The sequence below is a fragment of the Balaenoptera physalus genome (genome assembly GCF_965194825.1).
Source record: "Balaenoptera physalus genome assembly, chromosome: 15".
Taxonomy (NCBI): domain Eukaryota; kingdom Metazoa; phylum Chordata; class Mammalia; order Artiodactyla; family Balaenopteridae; genus Balaenoptera; species Balaenoptera physalus.
The window spans coordinates 17,663,229-17,684,420 of record NC_138894.1 but is presented as its reverse complement, the minus strand read 5'-3'; the positions used below and the strand labels follow the sequence as shown (position 1 = coordinate 17,684,420).

At 40.6% G+C, this 21,192-nt stretch overlaps 1 protein-coding gene across 1 annotated transcript in view; it reads left to right on the top strand.

The window, feature by feature from the left end:
- The window catches only part of DNAH6 (dynein axonemal heavy chain 6), a 293,021-nt gene that overhangs the window by 188,337 nt on the left and 83,492 nt on the right, over positions 1-21,192 (top strand). The window contains exons 47-57 of the mRNA XM_082425941.1: positions 1,592-1,744; positions 3,037-3,177; positions 5,216-5,458; positions 6,774-6,941; positions 7,391-7,626; positions 9,834-10,095; positions 11,085-11,208; positions 11,719-11,915; positions 13,503-13,706; positions 15,042-15,167; positions 20,382-20,546. Of these exons, the coding sequence (XP_082282067.1) occupies positions 1,592-1,744; positions 3,037-3,177; positions 5,216-5,458; positions 6,774-6,941; positions 7,391-7,626; positions 9,834-10,095; positions 11,085-11,208; positions 11,719-11,915; positions 13,503-13,706; positions 15,042-15,167; positions 20,382-20,546 (2,019 nt within the window). The remainder of the gene's footprint in view (positions 1-1,591; positions 1,745-3,036; positions 3,178-5,215; positions 5,459-6,773; positions 6,942-7,390; positions 7,627-9,833; positions 10,096-11,084; positions 11,209-11,718; positions 11,916-13,502; positions 13,707-15,041; positions 15,168-20,381; positions 20,547-21,192) is intronic.

Sequence of the window (21,192 nt, the reverse complement as noted above, 5' to 3'; positions counted from 1 at the left end):
CCTATAGCCTTGCTCATTTAAAACCAAGTCAGAAGTCCTGTCCAACTGTTCTCAGCCAGTTGCATCACCCATGACCTCAGAGCTCAGTCATTATCCCTACCCTAAAATAGACATTGATAGCAAGTCCCACCTGCTCAAAGATATTACCAGTTGATATGTCCAGAAACCCAAACTGAGCTGACTGGTGAAGAACAATCTCTGCCAAAGTGAACCAGTAAAGTCTTGAAGAGAAGATCACTTACTCAAATGTGCAGATGACAATGTAAGGAATCAAGGATCATGAACAATCAGGTAAACATGATACCACCAAAGGAAACTAATAAAGCCCCAATAACTGACCCTAAAGAAGGGAAGATCTGTGAATTGTCAGACAAAGATTCAGAATAATCCTCTTAAAGAAGTTTAGTGAATTACAAAAAACACACAGATGGGCAACTAAATGAAATTAGGAAAACAATGCATAAACAAACGAGAAGTTCAACAGAGAAATAGAAACAATTTTTTAAAAAACCAAACAGAAATCTTAGAGCTGAAAAATACAATGACTGAACTGAGGAATTCAATAGAGAGCTTCAAAAGGATTCAACCATGTGGAAGAAAGAATCAGTGACCTAGAAGACAGGACATTTAAAATTATCCAGTCAGAAGCATAAAAAGAAAGAAAAAGAGTGAAGAAAACCTATGGGGCTGATGGGACACAATCAAAACAAACAATATCCACATTGTGGGAATTTCAGAAGAAGAGAAAGAGAAATGGACAGAAAGTATATATTGTATATGGTATGAGAAAGTAGTCCAATTCTTTATGGATGTAGCTGTCTAGTTTTCCCAGCACCATTTATTGAAGAGACTGTCTTTTCCCCATTGTATATTCTTACCTCCTTCATTGTAGATTACTTGCCCACAGAAGTGTGTGTTTTATTTCTGGGCTCTCTATTCTGTTCCATCGATCTATGAGTCTGTTTTTGTTCCAATACCATACTGTTTGAATACTGTAGCTTTCTAGTATAGTTTGACCTCAGGGAGCATGATACCTCCAGCTTTGTTCCTCTTTCTCAAGATGCGTTTGGCTATTCAGGATCTTTTGTATTTTCATAGAAATTTTAGAAACAAGCTCTGTTTGGTTCTTCTTTATATCTTCTCTTTGTTAGACTTCTTACTGTGTTCATCCAGTCTTCTCTCTAGTTCATGAGGGTCTTTATGGTCATTACCTTGAACTCTTTATCAGGTAGATTACTTATCTCCACTTTGCTTAGTTCTTCTTCTGAGGTTTTATCTTGTTCCTTCCTTTGGAACATATTCCTCTATTGCCTCATTTTGCCTAATTCTCTGTTTATATTTCTATGCATGAAGTAGGTCACTCTCATTGATAGTTGCTCTGTAAATAGTTGTAATTTTGGTTTGCCGTGGGAGGAGGTAAGCTCAGGGTCATCCTACTTTAACATCTTGGCCACTCCCCCAGGGTCATCTTCTCTTAAAGATAAAATTAACTCAATGTGAATTTTAGATCATATATTTGCTTTGTAATATACAGGCAGTAAATGTAAAATGGTTGAATAAGGTATAATGACCACTCTGCTTTCTTCTACAGATTGTAGTAGAAGAGTTTCTAGAAGATATAAATAACATCCTGAACTCAGGTGAAGTGCCTAATTTATTTGAAAAGGATGAACTGGAGCAGGTTTTAGCAGCCACCAGACCAAGAGTGAAAGAAGTAGGAATTTCTGAGGGGAATAGAGATGAGGTAGGACATGTCAGAATGGTAAGAAGGTTTTGGAAAACAAAAAGTTGTCTTAGCCTTTTTCCAGTGGTCCACAAATCCCCTTAAGCAGTCCATGGATAGAATTTTTTCAATATAATTTGTTTCCTTTGTAATCCTATGTATTTTATTTCCTACATTTAAAGCATTGGTTCATCAGACTTCCAGAAACTGTTATGGAAAGCAGAAAACAGAAACCCTACTACCCCATGGAGATCATAGATCTGTCCAAACTGGAAAGCTTCTCTTATCCTTCTTAAACACAAATTTATTTCACACACCTCCAGTGCCCTGCCTAAGGAGTTCAATACTTTTGACTGCCTTTCCTATCAGCAAGATTATGAAATGCATTCTCTCTCTCTCAGCCTCTCTCTCTCTCTCTCACACACACACACACACACCACACACACACACACACAACACAGCTGCTGTCCACATCCATTTCTCCAACACCGTGCTACACTCTGTAAGCCACTATTTGTCTAGCCCAGGACTTTCTCTTCTTTCTGCACCTTATTTAACTTTTGGGGCCAGTCTTTCTCATATCATCTCTTCTGTGTCCTTTCATGAGAATTCCCTCCACTGCTAGGTCAGGACTTATAGGTACAGACAACCAATGTAAGCAGAAACGGCTTTATTCGAGGGACACAACCATTGGGAAGGCTAAAGAAAGGGATTCCAGACTGAATTCCTTGGAATGATTATGAAATGACACTGTAGAAGTCAACAGTCAAGGACACTGCTGCCTCTGCCACAACCATTCTGCTGATCCAGGAAACCTCTAACCAATCAGTGTGCTACTGCTTCAGCTGCCAGCTCCAAAGCCATGTGTCACCCACCATGTTGGGAGCAGCTGAAGTAAGGAGCCACATCCAGAGACAGTGACCCCCAGGTCCATGCCATTTCTGCCAGGCTCTGCACCTGCAAAACTAGTTGCCCTGTACCCTGTCTCTTTCTCCCAATTGTCTCCTACCCCAAAGTAAAGCCTTGTGTGAATACCTCTCTCCACTTTATTCAAGGGGTCTCCTTAAGTCCACTGATGAAGAGGACCTACATCACATCCCAAACCCAAGTTGCAAGAGTCTGCAAAATGTCATCTAATCTTTCCAGTCTGCATGAGAAAAAGGGGTTGGAATGGGATGTTAAAACAATTCACACATCCACTATACTAACATTTTTTAAGTTTGATATTGGTAGAGTCAGATGCATTAGCCAACACTTATTTTCATGGTTGGTTCAGCCTTATTCTAAATTGAAAATGTCTTTCTTTTTGTCAGGTGTTTCAATACTTTATCAGCAGAGTCCGTCAGAAGCTGCACATTGTTCTCTGCATGAGCCCCGTTGGGGAGGCCTTTCGGTCCAGATGCCGGATGTTTCCATCCCTTGTGAACTGCTGCACCATTGATTGGTTTGTCCAGGTCGGTGACATCACAGGATATCTCTTTGAGAAGTAGGACTTGCTTGATTTTATTTTTTTTAATGAAGTATAATTGATTTACAATGTTTCAGGTGTACAGCAAAGTGATTCATTTACATATATATATTCAATTGTATATATATATGTGTGTGTATATACATTTCAGATTATTTTCCATTGTACGTTATTAAAAGATATTGAATACAGTTCCCAGTGCTATACAGTAGGAACTTGTTGCTTATCTATTTTATATATAGTACTGTGTATCTGTTACTCTCAAATTTCCAATTTATCCCTCCCCCCCTTTCCCTTTTGATAACCATAAGTTTGTTTTCTGTGTCTGTGAGTCTATTCCTGTTTTGTAAATAAGTTCATTTGTATCATTTTTTAGATTCCACATATAAGTTATATCATATGATATTTGTCTTTCTCTGTCTGACTTCACTTAGTATGCTAATCTCTAGATCCATCCACGTTGCGGCAAATGGCATTATTTCATTCTTTTTTATGGCTGAGTAATACTCCACTATGTGTGTGTGTATATATATATATATATATATATATATGTATATATACACATTACATCTTCTTTATGCATTCATCTGTCAATGGACATTTAGGTCTCTCTTCCATGTCTTGGCTATGGTAAATAGTGTTGCTATGAACATAGGGGTGCATGTGTCTTTTTGAATTAGAGTTTTTGTCTTTTCCGGGTATATGTCTGAACTTGCTTGATTTTAAAGTGGTAACACATTGTCCAATAACTCCTCAAGGGTACTTACATTAGCTTCAAAGCCCACTAGGAATTTACTCATGTGCAAGGGATGACAATGACAATCATTGAACAAAGGCAGAATAGAATGTATAAAGAAGAGAAGACTATTAAATTTACCAGTGTAGAGTTACCAGTGATCTTGACAAGAGCTGTTCCAGTGGAGTGATGGGGTAGAAGGTTCAAGAGAGAAGAAAGGAGGGGAATCAGGGACAACTCTTTCAAGGAGTTTTGCCACAAAGGAACACTAAGAGATGGGTAATAGCTAGACGGGTATGTGAGGTCAAGAGAGAAGTATTTTTTTAAGTGGAGAACACAAACAACACACATGTGTGCTGATGGAAATGATTCAGAAAAGAGAATTATATTGATGGTGCAGCAGACAGAGTTAGGCATTGTTGGACCAGTGTCACTGAATAGGCAAGAAGGGATGCGATGGAGTCACCAGTGAAGGGGCTGACGTGGGCAGGGAGCACGCACAGCTCACCCCAGAGTGTAAGCCCACAGATGCAAGTAGAGGGGAAGACATGGGGGTGAAAATTCATTGAAGGTCTGTTTGCATTGCTTCTATTTTTTTTTAGTGATGTGGGGAGCAAGGTCACGAGCTGAGAATGAAGAGGAAAGAGGAAGTGTTAGCAGTCTGAGGAAGTAATATAGGGTGCGAAATACTCAGGAGGATACAGGAGTGACGGATGAGACAATGTAGAAGCATTTCTGGGCTAAGAACCCGCTTGAGCTAGTTGCCATGTATTGACAGTGAGGCCAGTCAGCACAGCTGTGGGGGGTTTTCTCCAGCCGTGCTACCTGCACAGTTGCAGGTGTGGGGTAACAGAGAGTTGCACTTGACTGAGCAAAGAGACAAGAGAGGAGCAAAGGAGTTGAGGTGAACAGGACAGTGATTATAACCGTGAACCTGACGATCAAACTGTATAATAAACAGAGAGGACATGAGGTCCTCATAATGGATGTGATTTTATTCATGCAGTTATGCTGAAAACACCCACGTTTATTCAATCAATCAAATAGTTTTTGAACAACTTCTGTGTACCAGACACTGTGCTGGGGTCAGCAAATGCAGACCCAGGACCTCCCTCAAATGAGCACAGCCATTCAATTCATGAAACATCATGGACACGAGTAGGAGTTAACAAGGTGAAAGGGGGGACAAGGCAAAAAAGACTTTCAGAGAAATGCATTTTTCTTCATAGTTAAACTGTGTATTATGGAAATGAGCAACAGATTTTCCAAATCATATCTTTATTTACAGTGGCCCAGAGAAGCACTTCTTTCTGTGTCAAAGACATTTTTCTCAAATGTTGATGCTGTAAATGAAGAACTGAAAGAAAAGCTCTCCCTCATGTGTGTGAATGTCCACTTGAGTGTCTCCAGTATGGCAGAACGCTATTACACAGAGCTCCGGAGACGGTACTACACAACGCCCACCTCCTACTTGGAACTCATCAATCTCTACTTGTATATGCTGAGTGAAAAAAGGAAGCAGTTGGTTTCAGTAAGTTTAATATTATTAATTAAAAAAAAAAAAAACTTCTTTTTTTGCTTGGACTCAAAACTTTTGCCAGAATGAGTGGAAGATCTATGTTCCATCTTGCCTGCTGGACTTCTCTCCATCCCATACATGCCCTTGAAAACCTACAATATGACCAAAAAGTGTCTCATGCTGTCAGTCCAAAGGCCTTCCTCTTCCTTGATATGTAGATTTTGTCTTCTATCATTTACATAAGGGTCCTTGACTCGGGAGCATGATATGGACATTGCAACAGAATTAAAGTTAAGCAGAGAACTAGTCACCTCTGCAGTGTTTAGTAAGACGGAGAACTTTTTGTTAAATAATAGAGATGGGGGTTTGGTGGTCTAACGTGTCAGTGGTTCCCATTAAGAGCAAGGACTTCGGTGTCAGGCAGACCAGGTAGCACCTCTGCTCTACCTCTTTCTTCCTGTACAACCTTGAGCATGCTTTGTAACTGTGCCAATCTTAGTAGAAAATAAGGTTTTAAAAAAATATGTATCTACCTCTTGGATTGTTGTAGAATTTAAATAAGATATGATTTGTGAAGTGCTTGGAATATGGCGTAACACATATGAGGTGCTCAGAAAATAGTGGCTACTGTCATCATCATCTTCAGGCTATTAACATGATCTAAAATTTTCAACATTTTAAACAGTGAAAATGGAAGCATTTACCATTTAGATATTTTAAACGTTTTTCAGAGGATTTTTACCTGGTAAATGTATGCCTAGTAAAATAACGTGACGCATATTTTTGAAACATGCCAATTTGAACCACGTTTTCTGTCTCACCCTCAAAAAACTGTTATTCCGAGGTGCCTTCTTTACCAGATACCACTCCTTTGATCCTAGTCAAGAATTTCCTACCACCGGGGAGTAAGGTTCAGATCAGCAACTAGGGCTAAGTACCCAGGACACTATCTCCAGGGGGTCTCAGCCCTGCTGATGCACCCTGAGGAAACAAGCTCCCAGAGCTGTGACCTCCAGGAGTTTCTATTTGAACTTGTCCCTCATTCATTCAACATGCTACCAAGCTACCACAGGGAATAAAAATAATACAGTGTGGGCCTTCAGTGACGTCCTACTCCTGTGGCCAGGGGGCATAGATCCAAACCCACTGTGGTGAATATCAGGGACATTTCCTAGAGTTCTGTTACCTGAAGCTTTCTGTACATTCACAGTGTTAAGTATTACAAACTGATTCGCCAATTCTGCAGATGTGAAATTCTAGTACATGAGTAAGAGATGTCAGTAAACTTATAATACTCATCATAATAGATATTTTCCTTGTCATCTAGGCATGTGAACGGGTAAAGAATGGTCTCACCAAGCTATTAGAAACAAATGTACTCGTAGATAAAATGAAATTGGATCTTTCAGCTTTAGAACCTGTCCTTTTAACAAAATCACAAGATGTTGAAGCCCTGATGGACAAACTGGCAGTGGATCAAGAAAATGCTGATCAGGTATGCAGCATCACCCGACAGTGGGTGAGAAGGCTTTGACCACCAACTGATCCCTTATATATAATGACAAATGATTGGATTTTTAAATATGTTATTAAAATAATTATGTGATAGATCAATTTAGCCATGCTTTTAAGCCTGGCTCTCTCCCTGAGAATGAGTGAACCCAATGAGTGGGACAGAGAAAGTTGTGAGAATAGTACCAGCTGCAAATATAAAGCAGTGAATCTTCTCTTAAGAAGGAACTGTTTGTTCTAATAACTTTGTCTCTATTATTATCAACATGGCATGAGACGGACAAAGGAGAGCATAAAATGCCGTAGAGCCAAACTTCTTTCATCATTGGTCTAATCCAAAGGGGCAAATGTGATGCACTATGATTAGCTTTGCTTTTAAACATTGACATTCAAATACTGAGACCACTTAAGCAGTCGTGTTTCAATGGTTAGGTCCGAAGCATTGTGCAAGAAGATGAAGCGATAGCAAAAGTGAAAGCCGAAGAAACCCAAGCCATAGCTGACGATGCTCAACGAGATCTTGAAGAAGCTCTCCCTGCACTCGAAGCTGCTAACAAAGCACTGGATTCCTTAGATAAAGCAGATATATCTGAAATCAGAGTTTTCACAAAGCCCCCAGATATGGTCATGACTGTGATGGAAGCCATCTCTATTCTCTTGAATGCCAAGTGAGTACCTCACAATCACCCATTACCAAAATACCTGGTGGAATTTCTTTGCTATTTTTCTCCATTTTCATTTACATGTTTTCATTCTATTCTCCACCCTCTCATCAGTTCAGTCTGTCATTCAACAAATTGATTCCACAAGCATTTTCTTGAACATCTACTTTGCACTAGATGATGGAAAATATAAAGTTCTTCCATACAAGGCACTTACAGTCTAGTGGGGAGAGAGGCATGAAAAATAATAATTTCAAGACATGTGAGAGTTGCATAGTATTAGGAGTGCCAAGAAAAGAGTGCCTAAGTCCCCCTGCAGAGGTGTGAGCAGGTTTTTTGGGACATGATGCTCAGGTGGAGAGTGGACCATGGGGAGAGCTCAGGGACCTTTGATACTCATGGATTGGGTGGCGCTGGGCAGGAGGGCAGTGATTGAATCATGAACGGTCTTGTATGCTGTGCTCAGCAGTTCAGGTTTCACCTAGGAGATATGTAGTTTTCAAACTTTCTTTAGTAATATAAACTTTTCTTCAATAAAAATTGTGTTATAAGAAACCTTTCCAAGTAAAAGTGATCAAAGTGAAGGTAGAGGGCCCAGAGCCCTCCCCCGCCAGACCTCCCTACTAACCCTCTGGCCAGCACCTTGGTGGGACCTGGGGGCTCTTCAGAGCACAGATGGAGAGCCCTGGCCACAAGGGACTGAGAACCATTGAACATTGTTGACATAATCACATTTTCACGTGAGAAAGACCAACCTGGCCAAAGTTCACAAAGAGTGAGTTTGACTGAGAGACAAAACCAGTTCGAAGGTGATTGTAGTGTCCTGGCAAGAGATTTTAAGGATCTAAACCAAGCAAAGGAGATAAAAATGTGACTGCCTGGGCCATTTTTGAAATAAAACTATTATTCCTATAATGCCTTACATTTCTATGACTCTATGATTTTATAATTGTTTCTCTTCCAAAACTGTGGAGCATTAGTCATCCAACTACTTGTCCCCCCATGAATGGTGGTGCACATAACTACCAATTACTGGGATTATAGTACTGAGATTAAAACTACCCACTTTTTGGGATAACATTTTTAATTAATTTATTTTTATAGAGATATAGTTGACGTACAACATTATGTTAGTTTCAGGTGCGCTACATAGCGATTTGACATTTGCACACATTGTGAAACAATCACCACAATAAGTCTAGAAGTCATCTGTGGGATAATATCTTTTTTTTTTTAACTGGACTGGTACTTTAATAGTATTTTTAAAAATTATTATAAGTAACACATAATTGGACAACATTAAAAACACATCTTTGTAGCTTCTTTACATTAACTTCAATTTTCTGTCTTGCTTGGAACTAATAATAGTAATAGTAGCAGTAAAACAAACCTCATTTGAGGGAGGTAACTAATAAAATGTCATTCTACAAATTTTGAAAGTCAGTTACATGCAAACAAAATTAATTTTTATAACTGTAGCTCAACCAGTAAATAAGAGCATTTGCAGAAACATCGTTGTAAGTATTTTTTAAAAAACAAACTATACACACTATGAAAGTAAAATTGCATAAATATATGCCTAGAAAACAAAAGTAGTAGCTCATGGTTCTCTTAAAGACTAGTAAAATGCTTTCAGTAAATTGTGTTATATTTGCTTTATAATAGGAAAACTCAGAGCAAGTTAAACGTTACATGACTAATAACATAAACAATCGACATAATTCTGTCTGAATTCCAACTAATCATGCTTAAGTGACATATTATCTGATTTCTCTTTTTTTTTTTTAATTTTTGGCCACGTTGGGTCTTCGTTGCTGCACACAGTCTTTTCTCTAGTTGCGGCGAGCCCCCACACAGGCTTCTCACTGCGGTGGCTTCTCTTGTTGCAGAACACTGGTTCTAAGTGAATGGGCTTCAGTAGCTGTGGCCCGCAGGCTCAGTAGTTGTGGCTCGTGGGCTCTAGAGTGCAGCAGGGTCAGTAGTTGTGGCATACAGGCTTAGTTGCTCTACAGCATGTGGGATCTTCCTGAACCAGGGCTCGAACCCATGTCCCCTGCATTGGCAGGTGGATTCTTAACCACTGCATCACCAGAGAAGTCCTGATTTTTTTTTAATCTGTGGGATAATATCTTAATGTCCTCAAAGGAATACATTTCTTCTGTTCTTACATTCCCTCATTACAATGCTATTAACTTATCATGTGTATTTTTCAGGCCTGATTGGCCAACAGCAAAGCAACTTCTTGGTGACTCTAACTTCCTGAGAAGACTTTTAGAATATGATAAGGAAAACGTTAAGCCTCAAATCCTGGCAAAGCTTCAAAAGTATATTAATAATCCTGATTTCGTGCCTGAAAAAGTAGAGAAAGTATCCAAAGCATGTAAATCCATGTGCATGTGGGTAAGAGCGATGGATTTGTACTCTCGCGTAGTCAAAGAAGTCGAGCCAAAGAGACAGAAACTCCGCACTGCACAGGTACATCATCTGTGTTGTGATATTTTATAGAATCAAAGGCCATGATCATCAATCATTCGAGCTCCCTTTGTGGTGCCGCTGAGACCCTACACAATATAGATAGTAATCATGCTCTTGAAAATTAGTTTTTGTTTTAAAAAATAGCTAGCAAAGATTGTTTTTTTCAGAAATGACCTCTGAAATCAGCCCTCTTCCAGCATAAAAGGAAAATAAGTCCTTATTATATTCATATCATCAGGCCTATGGTAATTTTTTACTTTATTTTAGCTCTAGCATCTGATACTCTATGTTTCTATTTGCTAAATACTCCCACGCTTGATGAGGTTCTAAAAACCAGCTTAACCCACAATTGGATGTGAGGCCCCAAGCAGAACAAAGAATGATCATTTAGTGGAGAAGGTTACCAAAAGAACCACGGCTATAGCGCAGGGGTTGGCAAACTTTTTCTGTAAAAATCCAGACAGTAAATATTTTCAGCTTTGCTGGCTATATGGTCTCTGTTGCGATTACCCAACTCTGCCGTTGCAGCACCAAAACAGCCATCAACAATTCAGACACGAGTTAAGTGTGGTTGTGTTCCAATATAACTTTATTTATGGTCATTGGAATCCACATTTCATACAATTATCATGTGTTATGAAATATTATTCTTCTTTTGATTTTTTTTCCCCAACCATTTAAAACTGTAAAACTGTTAATAGTCCATTTTAGTAACTAATTCATCCTCAAATGCTTGGTACATCTGTTTCTCTAATCCTTCTATGACTTATTTTGTTGGACTTTGTTTTTGTTTTGTTTTGGTTTGGTTCTGCTCTTATATTTTATTCTCTCATATTTGTTTTAACTTTGTATATCATATCACAGTCTTTTAGGACAAACTCTTTTAAGAGAAAGAGAACATAAATCCTATTTTTTTTTAAATAAACTATTATAAATGGGCAAATTTGACCTTCTTTGGGGGCCTGTTCCTATTTACTTGATTTTATTAGGCTGAACTTGATATTACTATGGCTACTCTGAGAGAAAAGCAAGCATTACTAAAAAACGTGGAAGATCAAATACAGGCCTTACAACATGAATATGACAAAAGCGTGAATGAGAAAGAAAGTCTGGGTAAGTAACTCATAAAATTTATGCTGGTCAGGAAATGCCTGATTTTCAAAAGGAAAAAGAGTTTTCTGGCAGTCACGTCTCAGCCTCCATCCAGTATGTAGGGCGTATTTGCTTTAGATGGATGGCCTTAACTTTCTAGTATAACATTAGTATATTGTATATATTCAACTCCTATATCTGAATAAGGCTTTGGGGAGGAATGTTACATTATAACACAGGGCTGAACATGAATTTGATCCAGAAAATAAATACCACAGGGGCAGGAAGAGAGCGCTATCTTCAGCCAGAGTAAAGGAGTATCAAAAAGGAACTCTCAGCATGGAAGAGCCAAACTTGGACTTGGCTCTGAAATGGGTACTAGTGCTGAATTGGTGTGAGGTTTCCCAGAGATGTATTGACATCATTAGCTAAGTAATGCTCGTTCCGCTATAAGCAGAAGCAGGTGAATAAACTTCTTATACTGTAGGCAAATATTGAATAATATAAACCGGTTTTCTTTAAATTTTCTAGCACAGACGATGGCCCTGACCAAAGCACGTCTGGTACGTGCTGGAAAGCTGACAGCTGCATTAGGAGACGAGCAAATCCGATGGGAAGAAAGCATCCAGAAATTCAACGAGGAGATATCGAATATCATCGGGAATGTGTTCATAGCAGCAGCTTGTGTGGCCTATTATGGGGCCTTCACAGCCCAGTACAGGCAATCGGTGGGTAAACGTGCTTTCTGTGAGGAGGGGTGAGAAGCAACTGAAACTGAGGGAGGCGGGGTGTGTGTGTGTCATTTTTCCAAGTTTAGAGGGAGGTTCTCCATGAACTTAGGTATTCATTCCACTGCCCCCAAGTCAGTGATGGTTACCCCTAGGCTTTCCTTAACACAATCCCCCTTTTCCTCTCCCACCTTAGAAAGTTACTCATCGCTTGCTTACACAGGAACCTGGGGGAAGAAAAAGAGACAGGGAGTCTTCCCGACTTAGGATCCAACCAGGATGAAGTGTTCTGAATTGGTGAGGGCCTGCTACAAAGGGCTCAACGATGGGAAAGAGCAGGAAACTGAATTATTTGGAGATATTTGCAAACCACTTTTATGAAATGCCTTCCTAAAGATGTTTTTCCCTGTCCTTGAGTTATAAAAGCTGGTTGGCATAGGACTCATATAGATTCTATAGGAGCTCAGGGATCATCTGATGCCAAGTGGGCAGTGGGGCCAGGGGTGCTCTTGGGGACAGACAGTTCCCTAGTGTGCATGACTGTGCCACTCGTTGAAGGAGGTGACATGCTAACACCCCTCTGCCCCATCTACTAATTGCCAGTAGCACCCACGATCATTGTGATAACTCCCAACTTCTCCACGTGCTCCCAGACTCTCCCACCTACACCCGTGGGTGAAGACTACTGTGACAACCCCTTTCTTTTCTACACGAGAAAACTGAGGTCCAGACAGGGCGTGTGACATGCCCAAAGCCACAGCTGGTTAACGGTGTAGTTCTAGCCCCCAGATCTCCTATTAGTCCACTTCTTGTGTCCTGTGCTCTGGTGCCAGGATGCCTGTGGAGTCTGGTAGTGATCTCGGGTGGCCTCGGCCTGCAGCAGCTTGAAGCAGGGTTTCCGTTCCCGGCCAGCGACTGAGGTCGGGTCGCAGTGGTGAGAGCACTGAATCCTTGCCCCTAGACCAGTGGCCAGTGGAAAGGCCCTGGCCCTATGGCTTTGCAGAAAAAGAATTCTCACAAAGACAGAAAGTAGTGAAACAAGTAAAGTATTTATTAGGAGGAAAAAAGAGCACAGTACATGTGGATAGACACACGGGCAGGCTCAGAGAGAGTCGCGCCCTCATGGCAGTTTGAATCACTTTTATGGGGCATTTCTTCCAGGTTTCCTTTGACCAATCATTTTGATTTGCCTGGTTCAAAGTATGTATTTGGTATAGCTCAGGATTTCCCATGTGTGAGTCCTCATCTCTTAGCCAAGATGAATTCTACCGAAGAGGCCTATGGGTAAGTGAGCATTAGTTAACCTCACTGCCCTTTTGACCTCCAAGGAGCCTTTCTGCGCATGTGTAGTGGGGGAGGTCTCCTGACTTCGAGAATGAGGAAAATGTATCTTCTATCTGGGAAGGGCCCAGCCTCCTCTCTCAATTGTCCTGTCATTCCCATCTGGGAGTATCTGTCCACAGGAACAAACTCAAACCGTTTGCCCCCGGGACCCATCCATCTCCTGCCTAAGTAGGACTTGTTGTGTGTATCTTCCTTTACTGAGTATTCCTGACTCTATACAAGTAAGCTTTTCTCCTTCTACAGCTTATAGAGTGTTGGATTCAGGACTGTCAGTCTCTAGAGATCCCAATCAATCCTACCTTCAGTCTCATTAACACTCTTGGCGATCCCTACAAAATACGGCAGTGGAACACAGATGGGCTGCCCCGTGACCTGATATCAACTGAAAATGGCATTCTGGTCACTCAAGGGAGACGGTGGCCTTTGATGATTGATCCCCAAGATCAGGTGTGTAACCAGCGCTTCAGAAAAAGAGCAGCCTATTAACTCTGCTTAATATTGCACTATTACAAATTCTAAAAGTGGACTTTAACGTACTTGTAAGAATCTTAGAGATTTAGACCTAGAAGAGAGTTGAGGTGTCTTCTAGTACACGTCGCTCATTTTGTGGAGGCAGAAAGTAAAAAGGGAAGAGTCCAAGTGCTCTAAACACTTGATTTTTAAAAATTTTTTTTATTGAAGTGTAGTTGATTTATAATGTTGTGTTAATTTCTGCTGTACAGCAAAGTGATTCAGTTATCCCTATATCTGTGTGTGTGTGTGTGTGTGTGTGTGTGTGTGTGTGAGTATATATACACACATATATATATATACATTCTTTTTCATATTCTTTTCAATTATGGTTTATCACAGGATATTGAATATAGTTCCTTGTGCTATACAGTAGGACCTTGTTGTTTATCCATTCTGTATATAATAGTTTGCATCTGCTAATCCCAAACTCCCAATCCTTCCTTCCCCCACCTCTCCTCCCCCTTGGCAACCACAAGTCTGTTTCTGTTTCGTAGATAAGTTCATTTGTGTCATATTTTATATTCCACATATAAGTGATATCGTATAGTATTTGTCTTTCTCTTTCTGACTTACTTTTCTTAGGATGATAATCTCTAGGTCCATACATGTTGCTTCAAATGGCATTATTTTGTTCTTTTTTGTGGCTGAGTAATATTCCATCATATATATGTACCACATCTTCTTTATCCATTCATCTGTCAATGGACATTTAGGTTGTTTCCATGCCTTGGCTATTGTGAGAAGTGCTGCCATGAACATAGGGGTCTGCACACTTGATATTGATTGGGTTTGTTTAGGGGGTTGACCATTTGTTTTCTGTGGGAGCAGAAATGCATTCCTGTCCTTGTTCTTTGTTCCTAAGAGGTCTAAGGAGTGAGAATGAAGTCAGGGTGTGATGAATTTTAGGGCAAGCCTGCCTGGAATTTACAGAATCCCCTTATCTGAACTTAAGTCCATGGATCAATTGTTCTAAATGGGGTTTAGAAAAAGGAATCCATTTGAAAGCAAGGAAGACAATCTTGAACACCTTAAGCATGAGCTTTTTTCCTAGATGGGTCTTTTCTTCATTTGCCCCAAATTTGAACAAAAGCAAGAATCCCAAACATTAGATTTAGAAGGTATTTTTATTTGCAGGGGGAGTGGTATATTTTTATCTTTTTCTTATCTTTCAAACTTGTTTCTAGATTGAACAAAATTTCTAAACTTTAAAAACTACCACTGTTTTACAAACTCGAAAGTAAATGTCCTGCTTTGTGCTTTCTCATACAGGCAAACCGTTGGATAAGAAACAAAGAAAGCAAAAATGGTTTAAAGATCATTAAACTCACGGATAGTAATTTCTTACGTACACTTGAAAATTCAATCCGACTTGGTTTACCCATCTTACTGGAAGAGGTTTGCTTTTTACTTTTCTTTTCTTAGTCAGTTTCCAACCTTCAGATCACATCTGGAATCCTATACAGGCCATGTCTGCCTCACACTAAAGACCCCAGTCAGCGCACTTTTCTAGCTGGTCAAACCAATTGCTTTTCTCCTTAAACAATACACTCTCGAATGGGGAGCAGTCTGTGATTGACTGAATATTTGGAAGATATTCGTTTGGTGTTAAGTGGGATAGGCTCTGTTTTCTGACACTACTGATTCTCAGGCCTCCTGCGGATCTTGATCGTTAGCGGCCCCGAAAACTCAAAGCAGCAGTGTCATCAGGGAGTGTCTCCTCGCACCAGTGATGTGAAGCCAGTAAAACACCCCAATGGGCATAAACATTATTTTCCACTTAGATATAAGGTCAGAATTAGATTAAGTGGTATGATATAAACTTTTATTTTAAAAGAATTGATGTTTGTTGAGTCTACATGCTGTATTTCCTCAGAATCACTCCAAGAGTGGATGTTTTTGAAACTGTTCATTCATTCAACACACATTGTTTGAGAATCAATGACAAACAATACAGATGCGGTTCTTGCCCTTAGTAGTTTACGGTCTAGTTGGGGACAGAGATAATAACCAGAGAAAAGACAGAGGAAATGAGACAGAAAGGGAGGACGAGAACTTGCAGTAGGGGCTTTGAAGGGACAAGCCCAGTGCTGACATAGACAATAAGGGGGTGGGGGGAGCTAAAGTAGATGCATGGCTACAGGTGGTAACATTTAAGCTGTGACCTACATGATGAGCTCGCCATGGGAGGAGCTTAGAGAGATGGGCTTTCCAGGCAAAGGGGACAGCATTTACAATGGTGGGCACAAAAGAAACTGGGTAATAATTATGGTTTATTTCCCTAATTTCGCATTCTATTTTATGAGAGGAATGAGTAAGTGAACACTGTGAGCTGAGCCTCAGTGTAACCATGTCTAGAAGGATCTCTGCTGCAACAGAATGGCGAGAAGCTCAGAAAAGACTGTGGACCTGGAGCAGCTTAGCTGCAGCCCTGGCGTGGTGCCTGGAATAATCAGTAATATTAGCAACAGCTACCACTCACTGAGTGCTCGCTGCATGCCAGACTCTGTTGTTGGTATTTAATGTGTATTAACTCTTTAATTCACACTGCAACCTTACAAGGTGGTTACTACTATTATCCCATTTTACTGATGAGGAAACTGAGGCACAGAAAGGTTAAGTATACCATCTGAGCAGCCTTGACCATCTAGAAAATCCACAGCAAGTTACCATGCTCCAAGCTCAAGCTACAAAGAGCCCAGGAAGCTTCCATGTGTGGCTTGTGGCCTTGACCAAAATGGTCAAAGTTCTGTAATGGGTCCCAGGCCCCCATTCAAACCCTGAAGTTACAGGAGGGGGTGAGGTCTCCAAAAATCCTTGGCCCAGTTATGTTAGCCCCAAACTGGTTTCTTTTTTTTTTTTTTTTTTTAATGTGGACCATTTATTTATTTATTTGGCTGCATCGTGTCTTAGTCGCAGCACGCAGCATCTTCGTTGTGGTGCTCAGGCTTCTCTCTAGTTGTGGCGCACGGGCTCTAGACCACGCAGGCTTATTTGCCCCACAGCATGTGGGATCTTAGTTCCCTGACCAGGGATCGAACCCGCGTCCCCTGCGTTGGAAGGGGGATTCTTAACCACTGCGCCACCAGGGAAGTCCCCTAACTGGATTCTTAAACCCCAGTTTACTTCGTGACACAGGCGGTCCTGAGGGAATTTCTTTTCTCATGGCAATGGACAAAAGACTTTCTGTGATGTTCTACCCCTGGAGAGCAGAGCCTCTTACCTGTAGCTGCGTGCTCTTGGGAGTGGGGGGTGGGGCCCTGGTTGGAGCGGGGCCAGGAAGAGGACACTCTGACTGGGCCTTTCCTGCTTTCTGTGACTAGGTGTCATTCGGATTGTACACCTAGCTGCTTTCTACATTTGTGGGGTGGTATTTTCAGACTTTGTCTCCACCCATTCATGGGTGTGAAATCGAGTTAATCAACCTCAATCAGCGTTCTCTAATGAAATAGAATAGACTTTTGCTTGTTTGTTTTTAATTCATCTGTATTTGTAACAACTTTTAAAGCAGAATGTGACTTAAACACTACATTTCATACAGGTCTTTTGTCTCCTTAGGTAGGTTTATTCCTAGATACTTTATTCTTTTTGTTGCAATGGTAAATGGGAGTGTTTTCTTAATTTCACTTTCAGATTTTTCATCATTAGTGTATAGGAATGCAAGAGATTTCTGTGCATTACTTTTGTATCCTGCTACTTTACCAAATTCATTGATTAGCTCTAGTAGCTTTCAGGTGGCCTCTTTAGGATTCTCTAGGTATAGTATCATGTCATCTGCAAACAGTGACAGCTTTACTTCTTCTTTTCCGATTTGGATTCCTTTTATTTCTTTTTCTTCTCTGATTTCTGTGGCTAAAACTTCCAAAACTATGTTGAATAATAGTGGTGAGAGTGGGCAAACTTGTCTTGTTCCTGATCTTAGTGGAAATGGTTTCAGTTTTTCACCATTGAAGACGATGTTGGCTGTGGGTTTGTCATATATGGCCTTTATTATGTTCAGGTAAGTTCCCCCTATGCCTACTTTCTGGAGGGTTTTTATCATAAATGGGTGTTGAATTTTGTCAAAAGCTTTTTCTGCATCTATTTAGATGATCATATGGTTTTTCTCCTTCAATTTGTAAATATGCTGTATCACATTGATTGATTTGCGTATATTGAAGAATCCTTGCATTCCTGGGGTAAACCCCACTTGATCATGGTGTATGATCCTTTTAATGTGCTGTTGGATTCTGTTTGCTAGTATTTTGTTGAGGATTTTTGCATCTATGTTCATCAGTGATATTGGCCTGTAGTTTTCTTTCTTTGTGACATCTTTGTCTGGTTTTGGTATCAGGGTGATGGTGGCCTCTTAGAATGAGTTTGGGAGTGTTCCTCCCTCTGCTATATTTTGGAAGAGTTACTGGGCATATACCCTGAGAAAACCATAATTCAAAAAGAGTCATGTACCACAATGTTCACTGCAGCTCTATTTACAATAGCCAGGACGTGGAAGCAACCTAAGTGTCCATCAACAGATGAATGGATAAAGAAGATGTGGCACATATATACAATGGAATATTACTCAGCCATAAAAATAAACGAAATTGAGTTATTTTTAGTGAGGTGGATGGACCTAGAGTCTGTCATACAGAGTGAAGGAAGTCAGAAAGAGAAAAACAAATACCGTATGCTAACACATATATATGGAATCTAAAAAAAAAAAAAATGGTCATGAAGAACCTAGGGGCAAGATGGGAATAAAGACGCAGACCTACTAGAGAATGGACTTGAGGATATGGGGAGGGGGAAGGGTAAGCTGGGACAAAGTGAGAGAGTGGCATGGACATATATACACTACCAAATGTAAAATATATAGCTAGTGGGAAGCAGCCGCATAGCACAGGGAGATCAGCTCTGTGCTTTGTGACCACCTAGAGGGGTGAGATGGGGGGTGGGAGGGAGGGAGACACAAGAGGGAAGAGATATGGGGATATATGTATATGTATAACTGATTCACTTTGTTATAAAGCAGAAACTAACACACCATTGTAAAGCAATTATACTCCAATAAAGATGTTAAAAAAAAAAAACGGCACTACATTTCCACTCACAAAACTTGCTCTGAGTCACTTTTCAAATGGCTTTACAACATGCCTAGGTAGGCTTATAATTTTGCTACTTTAAACATTACTTTTCTTTGGAAAACAAGCCCTATGGATAGTTACTCCCATCAAGTTGGTTCAGTTGAACATACTAAGTTCTAGAGGCCTGGCACATGCAGTCCATAACTACAGGGGATGGAAGGTTTAAAAAGTAGATCCCAGAAGATGAAAGTTGATTTAACAAGTATTTTTCTTGTAAACATCAAGGTATATACTTCAAAACACTTCAGTGACAAAAGATTTGGTCTACTAAACCTATCTGCTTGATAGCTAAACACTTCGGACCACGAAGTTAACATAGGTTACATATACTTTACAACAAACGTTACTTCGGTCTGTTAAAATAAGCCAACATGAAACTAGAAAAGAAAAACTAGCTCTGTTTTAGTGCCTAAAGTATCACAGTATCACACTTAGTAGAAAGAAATCTTATCTTCCCCTTAAGTAGTTGTCGTGCCATACAGATTTTTAAATGTTAACAAAAATAAAGATATACTTGAAAACATATTATCAGAGGAAATGGAGACAAAGTGTTGAACACGTAGCCAAGTAATCCTCAGGTAGAGCTTAGTCTACTTCTTCCACGCGGGATGTGTCATAGAATAGACTTTAAAAACACAAAATTGTATCGTGGATAGTAAGGGAAACCTTATCTCATAGACTTTTGTTTTAAGAATTTGCATGCTTGGGTACCATATCACAATATGAAATAGATTTGTTAACTATTGATTACATCAAATTTTGATAGCTCCTGGGCCACAGGCTCCCCTCACATACATGCTGTACAAAGATGTTTGTCGTGGGGTCTGTTGGCAATGTCTGCATGCCTAGGTTCTTACCAAAAATCAGATTTGCTTTTAGGGGAAAAAAAATTGCTGTCATGTAGAATAGAGATCCACAAACGTCTATAAAGAGCCAGATATTTTAGGTTTTTCAGGTTACATACAGTCTCTGTACAAATATTCTCTGAACAAATATTCTTCTTTGTTTTGTTCAGTTTTGGGGCTTTGTTTGTTTATTTTACAACCCTTTAAAAAGGTAAAAAACATTCTTAGCTCAAGAGCTATACAAAAACAGGCCCCAGAGGACCAGATCGGCCTGCAAGCTGGAAACTGCAGCTTCTGACTTAGAAAAACCATGAAGGTGAACAGAGCTTCCTTTGTCTGGGGTCTGTTCAAGGACCACCCTGTGGGCTCTTCTTTCTTAGCTGCTTTCTCTTGGGGCCGAATCATGTGTAGGTTTAGTCCAAATAAATAAATGTCCTTCCTATGCTCTTATCTCTTTAGAGTATCAATGAAACAATCCCTGGAAAATGTACACTGTTAGAGGTAGTGAGAGGAGTTTAAGAAATATCCATAAGATCACAGAAAAATTGCCCATTCAGAGTGAAGTCTGAGGCCTAAGAAATTTGGAAAAGTTGCTGCCATCCATTTAACGACTTGTGTTTTATATTTTTGTTTTAATGTTTAAGCTTAGAGAGATCCTGGATCCAGCTCTGGAACCCATCCTTTTGAAACAGACTTTCATCAGTGGTGGACGAGTGCTCATTCGCCTTGGAGACTCGGACATTGATTATGATAAAAACTTCAGGTTCTATATGACGACCAAATTGCCAAACCCTCACTACCTGCCTGAGGTACGAGCTGCCAGCCTGAGAGGATTTTAATGGTGTGATGGGTCTCCCACCGCTTCCCCTCTGCCACGCCCCTCCTCCCACCATCCTCCACTCGCTTCTCTTCTGAGGCCTGACCCTGATTCCAGTCGCTTTCTGCTCACCTTCTGGTTGGGACGCAAATCCCTCCCCACTTGGCCCCCAGGCCCCGCCCCGTCTCACTCCCCTGTGCTCCTTTTCGGCTCCTGCCTTGTTCCTCCAGGTCGCCAGCCGCTCCTCGGGACACAGGACACCACTCCCTTCTCATCATTCTTCTCTCTCCTTAGAACAAGGCCATTTGTCCCCTCTTATTGTGGCTGAGAAATGAATCAGAGCCTAAGAGAGCCTCTGGGGGAGGGGGTACCTGTCAGTGTCTAAGTGTGCAGGTGCCCAGCAGACAGCCTGCTTAAGAACTCTGGTGACCGGCAACATTGGAGAATCATGATTCTAACGTCCAGTATCTGTACTTAGAGTTCTGGGGAAGGGGCATCTTGTCCCTTCCCCTTCCTCATGCTCTCAGACTATTTGAAGGGAGCTGTGTGAAGCCCACGTCCATACACAGGTCTCTGAACCACGGTAAGATCCAGAAGAAGCCCTACTCTTGTGCTGCAGAGCCCAAGGCAGTTGTAAC